The sequence below is a fragment of the Ostrea edulis genome, chromosome 2, assembly GCF_947568905.1.
Source record: "Ostrea edulis chromosome 2, xbOstEdul1.1, whole genome shotgun sequence".
Lineage (NCBI taxonomy): Eukaryota > Metazoa > Mollusca > Bivalvia > Ostreida > Ostreidae > Ostrea > Ostrea edulis.
The window spans coordinates 49,287,848-49,298,247 of NC_079165.1; the positions used below are offsets into that span (position 1 = coordinate 49,287,848).

The window sequence follows — 10,400 nt, forward strand, 5'->3', positions numbered from 1 at the left end:
TGTTGTTAATAAATGCGCCATCGGTTCAATGTAAATAGAAAAATGTTAATCGTTATCTTGACATTTGTAGTACATAACGGTATATTCGTTATTTGAATGGGGTAAGATGTAAAGGAATGTAATGTCTGTGTAGATGCGTAACAAGTGAATACATTATTTATTCAATGTAAATTTGAAATTGGATCTTCGTCATCCGTAGTTGAGCATTTGCACATTGTAGTTTGTTAAGTCTATGCGAGTTGTGGGAAATGTGTTTTGGTAATCCGTCCGATGTTAGTTCGACATTCGCATTTGCGCAATTCAACATTAATTTTGTAAATTGTTCTACCATTATGACGACAGAGGGCGCGCGCTACATCGTATCTTTTGGGAAACAGACTATAGAATCATATAGGAGAACCAGTTAATAACACTCGGGACTACTTGGGTGTCTAGCACACTCAACATTAACCGGTTGGCGCTAAAAGTCGTTGAAAATGTGCTGCTGAAGTAGTTTGATCAGAGACTTCATGTAGAACATTGTTGTAAGCATCAATATAGATGACTGGACTGATTTTTTCCATGAGTTTACTTTAAACAAACAGTGTATGCCATTTAGTAACCATATACCACCAGGGACCAGGGCCGTAAATTACATGGAGGCGGAGGAGGCAGCTGCCTCCTCCAACTTTTGAGCCAAAAAAAATTAAAATTTAAAGTTCATTAGAATTTATGTTGTTTCCAATAACTAAGAACATGATACCTCCCTTAAAAAGCATTCCAAATCTTTCTTTTAGAATGAGTTAGTCAAGTAACATCTTAGAAGGCCCTAGAATCAAGGATTTTGCACGAAACGTGTTCAGTGTGCACAAAATGTGCTCAGCGTCTGGGGGCCTGGACGGCCCCCAGACCCCCGCCTAATTTCCTGCCTCCTCCAAATTGAAGGTTAATTTACGGCCCTGGGGACGTTACATTTATTTGTGCGAGACCAAGAACTCTTGTACATATTTGCTTTGATTGGGATTGATTTTCGTTTTTGAGCCCCTTCCCCACCATTTTTGCATTACTGCCACTGAAATACGTAATTCACAATATTAAATAGTTAATATGTACATTGGGTAAGAATTCTAAAACACGCAACAACTATTCTGGTTTCATAGGCGTCGGAAAGTGTGTGTGTGTGGGGGGGGGGGGGGGTGGCTAAACCAACAAAAAAGTTTCTACGTCGTTTGGGGGAGGGGTGTTATTATGTCTATCTTTGCAAAAAAAAAGTGGAGGGGGGCTAAGCCCCTCCCTAGCCCCCCAGCCCCCCCCCCCCCCCCCCCCCCGGTTCCGACGCCTATGGGTTTTATATTTGTAAACAAAGTGAATCAGTTATCATTTACCAGTTGTTTTCATTAAATGACAGCCAACCTTGAATGTAACATATTTAAAGTTTTTATGTAATAGACCAGTCGGGCTATTTTTCCATAATTTTTAATAGGCCAAGCCATAAAACCAGTAGCTTGAGCCATGGCCTAGATTTGAATTTTACATTATTTCCACAAGCACTTGTTTCTTATCTGATCACCCCCCTTCTTTTTCTCTCCACAAGATAGCTAACTAAATTTCAGACACCCCAATTTCAAAACTCCTATATCTTTTTTTAAAAATATATCATTAATCAACATTACCGGGGGTATTTTGATATAGTTTAATTTGAGATACTTTTCTCTTGTCAAAAAATTGTTCCAGTTGTCCTCTGTCAAGCCTCTTTATCGTAAACCTCTCATTTTGTGTGTTTAAAGCAGAGAAAGAAACATTATCTTTTTATTTCATAGTCTAGCTGTTAGAGGTTATTTATAAACCTTGTTGGCCACATATAGAGTCCTTGTACATATATGTAAATATACGTTTCCTAGACTCTAAATATTTAGAGGATGTAGAAGCATTCTTGCACTTCATTTTTTACTCAAAGCAAACACGAAAATAGAGGAGAAACAACAGAAAATCCCATGATACAGTTAATTACACTAAAAAAGAGTAACAATTCCATTTTTAGTGTAACAATTGCCCTGTTAGGGAATTGTGTCCAACCTTTTAAACAGTCGTAGTGATGAACCATCGAAATATTTTTTCATGATTGATTATCAGTATAATCGGACGCACTATAATTGATTAATAATCGATTAATTTCAAGTATTAAATTTGTTTATTATTGAATGAAGAATGAATTGGTAAAGAATTTGGGGTGATTTCTGAAATGCATTTTTGATGTATTTTTTATCATTGGATTCATTTATCAAATTAATACTTATGAATTAGTTACATTCACAGAAAATAAATCAAAATATCTTCCTTGCACAAAATAAAATAATTTACCTCGGACTTCGAAGGGCTGGGAAATGTCACATAAACTGGTCCTCCAATATGATTCTATAGTCTGTTTCCCAAAAGATTCGATGTAGCGCGCGCCCTCTGTCGTCATAATGGTAAAACAACGAACAAATGTTGAAATGCAGTAAACGAATGAGCAAATTCGAATGTCGAACTATCATCGGACGGATTACCAATTTTTTTTTACTGTAACTCGCAACTGCAATGTGCAAATGCTGAAATACGGATGACGAAGATCTAATTTCAAATTTACATTGAATAAATAATGCATTCACTTGTTACGCATCTACACAGACATTACATTCCTTTACATCTTACGCCATTCAAATAACGAATATACCGTTATGTACTACAAATGTCAAGATAACGATTAACATTTTTCTATTTTACATTGAACCAATGGCGCATTTATTAACAACAAATACATAATTACAAAGATAGAATATTGTACTCTTTGGCTCTCCATAGTGCTGTGGCCGTAAAGGACACGTCGCGAAGGAATGTTTTTAAAGGGGAAGGCAACCCAAAAATATTTTACAAGATAAATAATAGGATTAATTATAATGATAAAAATTTGTCATACTATTCTGTTGATATACGGCCTAGATAAGCTTCAGTACTAATTTGAAAACGATAAAAATTGAATTCCCGCTATCTATCTATCTATCTATCTATCTATCTATCTATCTATATATATAAAAGCACTAAAGTTCCAACAACACCCGATACCTCAAAGTGTCGGATCCACAACATGGATACAAGGTCAAATACAAAAAAATTATACAAAGCACTAAAATGACCAACGACACGAACAACGAGATTGTCAAATTTTCGGGACGACCCGTCCCTTCTTCAGGACAAACGAAAACAATTACATAATGTGGTCAATATCAACAGAGCATAATAACAAAAACTACATATAAATACATCTAGCACTACAACTACACTAATCTACAAACGTATTTACAACGCAGACTACATGTTTTTGGTCTTTAGGAAAAATTCTGGATGCACAGGTTGAAGTCATTTGAACCGCATGGTATCAACAAACCTACTGACTTCATTCACCAGGATGAATACGGGCTAAACCCTTACTAGATTTTAAGCTTCATCTAGACCTACTCGTCTGATCATGTCCCTAACAGTGGTACTATGACCATTTTTGAACACACATTTTTTTTCCTTTTCAATTCTGTTTACAATCAGTCCATCTTTTTTAATTTTTTTGAACTTCATAACCGATTGCTTACATGTAAAACCCATTTATCAGTTTCCGTGATTCTATGTTGTTGGTTTTTTTTACACATCCACCCTAGACATGATTAGTACGGGAATTGCTGATGTTGATTCAATTTCCTGGGCTGCCTATTCTTTATTTTTGTTTGGAGTTGGTCCATTTTGTTAACTTATTCAAACTTGTTGTTTACATTATCTTTCTCTCAAACTTTGTTCATCTCTTACTTCGTTTACATAGCTTATTTTCATTTATTTATTATTATTTTTTTTTTGTATTTGTTACTTATTATTATCTTTTATAAATTATGCATGGTTAAAATAGAATCTCTCTGGGTACGAGTTAGCTTTACTATTTGTCAATGTAATTGGGTTAACTCGTTCCACTTGAGATTAATTAAGTTTATTGTTTTTCTATTCGGACATTTTGGATCAGCTCTTTGGACGAATAAGGCATGTCCTAATTCGCTCTACTTTTAACATTGATTGGCAAGCCTAAAGACCAAAAACATGTAGTCTGCGTTGTAAATACGTTTGTAGATTAGTGTAATTGTAGTGCTAGATGTATTTATATGTAGTTTTTGTTATTATGCTCTGTTGATATTGACCACATTATGTAATTGTTTTCGTTTGTCCTGAAGAAGGGACGGGTCGTCCCGAAAATTTGACAATCTCGTTGTTCGTGTCGTTGGTCATTTTAGTGCTTTGTATATATATATATATATATATATATATATATAGAGAGAGGCTGACATGTATTTAAAAAAAAAATTCTTGTGTTCAAGACCACAAAAATCAATAATTTTGACGTCACGCCGTCTGTTTCGGTTGTGATGAGAGATGTGCATGTGGTAGATTTTACGAATAAAAAAGGTTGATGTCTTCCTGTCAAGCAGTTGATGACACTAATGTGGAGGGGAGATGTGAAAAAGTTGTTTTGGTTTTGGTTTTTTCTCGAGAAATTCCTTACCCAACCAAGTCATCTGAAAAGAAACGACTATGTAAACTGGATCCATCATTTGCCATCGTCGGTTACTCAAGGGTGTGTCTAATCGATTCTCTCCATCATATGAGGGAGCGTGAGTGGACTCAAAACCGTTATATGGTATATTAATATTGATTTAATTTTAATCGCACCTCAGATCTCCAGATTTTTTCCGCATTCAAAATATGGAAAAAAAATGTGGACGGGAGTATTGGGACTTTTTTTCCAGATAAATTTTTAAAATGAGGGAATATGGAAATCTTTTACAGAAATGCAGAAATACGGATATCTATTAGGAAAAAATGCAGAAATATGGAAATCTGTAACAAATATGCATAAAAACAGAAATCTGTAATAGAAATACGGAAATCCGTAACAGAAATACGGAAATCTGTAACAAACGCAGGGGAAAAAAAAAGAAAACTCTTCAATAAACTTCACTTAAATTCTTATAGGAATATTTATTATCCTAATGAAACTTCAAAGCTCTGTTAACAAATGAACTGTTACAGATAAATTGATAAAACCAAACATCTGCAACCATGTGCAGTTCTTTGATTTGTTCACTTCGACACTTGTTTGGTCCTAAAATCACTCGAGTTTCATCCACAACAACTTCGAACTTAGTGAATTGTAGTTCCATACATGTATATTTATATAAATATTTTTTTCCTTGTGCGATTTTTCTCATTTTCTCTTCTTCTTTTCTCTTAATTTTTGTACCCCTGATTAGGAAATTTTGTGTAATTTGTAGAAATAAACAAGTGTCTTGTGACAGTGTATCATGGTTCCTATGGGGCTGGGTTGGGACCACAATGTGGGCTCAAAATTTCTCAAAAATTCTTTTAAAAATCACAATATCTGAACAACAGCAGGGCCAAGATGACTGATGTGGTCCACGAGCCTCTTGTTAAGATAATAGTAACAAGATGATAGCACTTTTAATTGCAGGCAATAACTTGAGATTATTGGAGAAGATTTTCATACAATTTAATGCTTCGATTCTGATAATAATCACTCTGCCTGTCTGTCCATCCTTCAGCATTTTCTATGGCACACAATAATTTATTTGGGGATATTTTCATAAATTTCATATATAATACTTGAATTAGGCAGAGGAAGACCCCTTTCGGTTTTCAGATTTATTATGGGGTCCTTTCTGTCTTGTTTGTTTGATAGTTCATGCCGTACTCAAAGCAAGGCTATAAGACTAAATCAAATATTAATTCTTGCATGTAACAGATGCTAGCCATCTCAGGTCACTTTCAGGTATCACACCTGTAATTGTTCAATCAAAATGAACTTAGTCAATTGTAGTTCCATACATTTAAAGGATTTTTTTTTTCTTGCGCGATTTTTCTCATTTCCTCTTCTTTTTTATTAAGTTCTGTACCCCTGATTAGGAAATTTTGTGTAATTTGTAGAAATAACCAAGTGTATACAAAGGAACTATTTGCTATTGGTAGATGAGGCTACTTCCTGAGGTGCACTTCGGCTGTTTACACACATGTGAAAAACACGTGGATTTGAGGGTAGTCTTGTTTGCGGGTAATTTATTTTTGAAAATGCCGAGTAGGGTGTCGGCAGACGAGATAGATAACATAGAACGTTTCTGACTGCGTTATTCGGCATCAATTTTGTAAACTGATTTTTTCCCTCTATAGTAATATATTATAGTGAAAATAATTACCGTTGTGATACCTGCAATATGGTCAGCCGAAATGTATGGAACGCCGTCCGGAACAAAAATAAGAACATTGATCTGTCAACGTCCTCCGGGAAATTTTACGCGTATCATGGATGAGACAATCCATTTAGAATTGGGGGGGGGGGGTGTCATTTCGTGCAATGATGGAATATGGAAAGCAAAAAGTGAGTGCTGATTTTGTTGTTTTAAACGGCAACAATATCTCTTTGCTCGGCAAAGAAACGGCGATCGCATTAGGAGTTTTACGCTTCCGATGCTAGTGTTTCTTACTATGTTACAAGTCAAATCGACAAGGTCTTATCGCCAAAATAAGGGGGTTTTGTTGGAAAATTGAAAGATTTCCGTCTAAATTTAAATGTTGACGATACAGTAATGCCGATTGCGCAACCCTTAAGACGACTGCCATTCAACGTCCGCAAAAATGTTCGTAAGAAGCTGATTGAAATGGAAGAAATGGACATAATCGAGAAAGCCAACAGACCTTCAACATGGGTTTCAGCTCTTGTCGTCGTACCAAAGAAAAACGGCGATATCAGAATTTGTGTTGATATGCGTCGAGCAAATACAGCTGTAAGACGCGAGCGTCATCCGATACCGACAGTCGATGAGATGTTGGAAGACATGAACGGAGGTAAAGTGTTTTCAAATCTCGATCTACGCTGGGGTTACCATCAAACTGAACGTGATGAGGAATCAAGGGAAATCACCACATTCACCACACATGAAGGGTTATACCGCTACAAGAGTCTGATGTTTGGGATCTCGTTCGCGTCCGAGATTTACCAGCGAGTGATTGGTCAAGTGATTTAAGGTCTTCAAGGAGTACGGAGTGCAGATCATGACGAAAAGTTAGCAAACGTATACGCCGAACCTGGATATTGATGCCGAAATATATGATGAAGGATACGATTAATCTTGCGCATGAGGGACATCAAGGGATAGATAGTTCGCACAAAACAACGACTATGCGAAAAAGTAGGGTGGCCAGGCATGGAAAAAGAAGTTGAAAGTTTGTCAAAGCATGTAATTAATGTCAACTGCTGACAAACACATGTAAGCCGGAACTGATAAAACCGACAACTATGCCTGACGGAGATCTAGCCATGGACTTAATGGGACCGTTTCCCTCGGGAGAGAATCTACTTGCAGTGGTTGATTACTACTCAAGATACCAAGAAGTAGCTATCGTGAAGAGGACCACAAGCAATAGAATCATCACTCAATTAGAGGCAATTTTTGCCAGACATGGTTTACCTCGTACCATTCGGAGTGATAATGGGCCTCAGTTCGTTTCTGAAGAGTTCAAGAATTTTCTCGGAAATAACGGAATTAACACATTAGAACAACTCCATATTGGCCTCAAGGGAATGGAGAAGCCGAGAGACGAAATCGTACTTTGTCAAAAGCGATTAAAGCGGCAAATGCAGAAGGAAAGGATTGGGAAAACGAGCTACCGAACTTCTTACTCGCGTATCGTTCAACCCCGCATGCGACGACCAGAAAGAGTCCAGCAGAACTACTCTTCAACCGAATGATACGCACAAAACTACCGGAATTTCCTACGAAAACAGATATCTGAGATGTAAGGAAACGCGACTAGAAGAAACAAAAATACAAAAGCTACGCTGATGACAAACGCAAAGCTGTAAAATCAGCAAATTGGTGACGTTGTATTACAGAAACAGCAGGGAAAATCCAAATTAACGACCGAATTCGTAAGCGACGAAAGGCTAATCGTGAAAGGAAAATGCGATAGTGCAGTTACACTGGAAGATGCAAGTTGAAACAAAATTAAACGAAGCACTAGCGCTATCCAATAGATCGAGACTGAATCCATTGATGATGACCTGTGCGAGACTGGGTCGCCAGAAATACTTGACAATGCGAAAATCGAAAGACCTAAATGTTAAAGGACTATGTAACGAAGTGAAGTTAAAATTGGATTTAGAACTTTTAATATTAGACATTTTTATATAATATAATAATAATACCATATTTATATAGCGCCCTTTTCATACACTATGTACGCTCAAAGGTGCTTTACAATGCATATATACCTTACAAGAGAATAATTTTATATAATTATGTATATATGTTGTAGTAAACAAGTATGTCAGGAAAATATAAATAGTAAAAAAAAAAAGTAATGATTTTTTAATCTATGATGGGTAGGGATGTAGGGATGACCGTGTATAACTTAGGAAACAATGATGCATTTTTATAAAGAGAAATGTAAGATAAGAAATCAAACGATGACACAAATGAAGAGTACAACACTGAGGTATACATTTCTGAGAAACATAACGTACAGTTAACCGCCGTACAATGGCCGAAATATTGCCAAAAACGGCGTAAAATCCCAATCAATCGAACCCCGGCCTTCCGCATGATCAACAGAGAGATTCTACCACACCACTAGAATGCTAGCTCACTAGCGAGGCTGTATAAGTTCCCCTATACTGTCTGCAATACAAGTATGTTACATTTAAAATGGAACAAAACCACGATGTACATGATTTTTTTTTTTTTTAGTTTATTTATTTAGGAATAGGCACATATACAATATAAATACAAGACAATATCACAGAGGAACACATAGTTAAAACAAAAGTTGATGTTAAATGCATAAGATAAAAAGGTAAATTTTAACAGCTATTTGACTTTAAGAGCACAGTGAGTAAATTAATGTATATGCCTATGCCAAAGATAACCCATGAAAGCCATATAGCTTATTTCCAATGGGGTCCTTCTGATCTTATAATATGACATACACAATATATTATCATTATTAGCATAATAAAACAATACAAACAAAAAGATATTGAAAGACATTGATTTGATACACATAAGAATACTTTAAATATCTTACATTTCAACAGTGCTTAGTATTGAAAATTGTTGGAATAAATAACAACTGTAATAACTATGTATGAACAAGACAATGTGGATCAATAATACAAGAAATCACTATCTGCCATTTTCTTCCTTTCATTGAGTAAATGTTTTTTAACTGCAGATTTGAATGAAAATCTATTGTTTATACATTTTATTTGATCAGGGAGAGAGTTCCAGTCTTTGATGCCGTTAAAATAAAAAGTTTCTGATTCCATTCTCTCAGCCCTTGGTAAAAAGAAATTAAGCTTACTTGATCTAGTTGATCTGGATGAACAATTTCTTCTAAACTTATTTTTTAAATAATCTGGACATTTTTCATGAAAAATATTAAAGACATGATTCAGTCGAAGCTGTTTTACTCTATTGCTAATGTTCAAATACTCCAGCTTTTCAAGTATTTCAGCGTTGATACTACTTCTAGGGGGAAAATCTAATAACTTTGTTTTAAATAATCTGTAGTTTGTTCTTAAGCTTAACAGTCAAACCTTCGTACCACGATGTACATGCATAGTCAATATGACACTGAATTAAAACATTACAAAGAGATTTCCTGGACAGTAGAGATCGGCATGATTTATGTCTGTATAAGAATTTCAGGCGTTGATTTGCTTTTTTAATAATACCATCAACGATTTGTTCTCAAAAGGTGAAGATAACGAACAGTGATCAATCTCATAACTCCTATAAGCAATACAAAATAGAGAGCTGGGCAAACACGGACCCCTGGACACACCAGAGGTGGGATCAGGTGCCTAGGAGAAGTAAGCATCCCTGTCGACCGGGCACGCCCACCGTGAGCCCTATATCCTGATCAGGTAAACGGAGTTATCCGTAGTCAAAATCAGTGTGCCAAGAATGGCCTAACAATCGGTATGAAACGCGTCAGACAGCATTTGACCCAATGATAGGTAGAAAGGAAAAGGAGGGGAATAAGTAAGAGACATAGTCCGCCTTCTGTAGAGAAGTGTGATCACCAAGCAAAGCTAGGTACAAGTCGTACTCTGTGAGCTGACATAGCTCTGCATTAAGACGTATATCAAAGAAGTTTGTAATGGTACTGACTACGAATGGATCGAGTGGATGAACAGGAACATGGGGGATGGAAGAAAACATTGATGAATTAAAGAAATTCCACATATTAAACAGTTAGGGGGCAGAATATTCGTATTCACGTGGATGTTGGTATACACAGTCTGGCAGCAAACTTGCATAAGGTTATTTCAC

General features: G+C 36.1%; 1 protein-coding gene across 1 annotated transcript; it reads left to right on the top strand.

Moving 5' to 3' along the window:
* Window positions 1-7,363: 7,363 nt before the first annotated feature.
* LOC130051454 (uncharacterized protein K02A2.6-like) lies at window positions 7,364-7,816 on the top strand. Its single transcript, XM_056153396.1, has one exon. The coding sequence runs from the start codon at window positions 7,364-7,366 to the stop codon at window positions 7,814-7,816; it is 453 nt and encodes a 150-aa protein (XP_056009371.1).
* The last annotated feature ends 2,584 nt before the right edge of the window (window positions 7,817-10,400 follow it).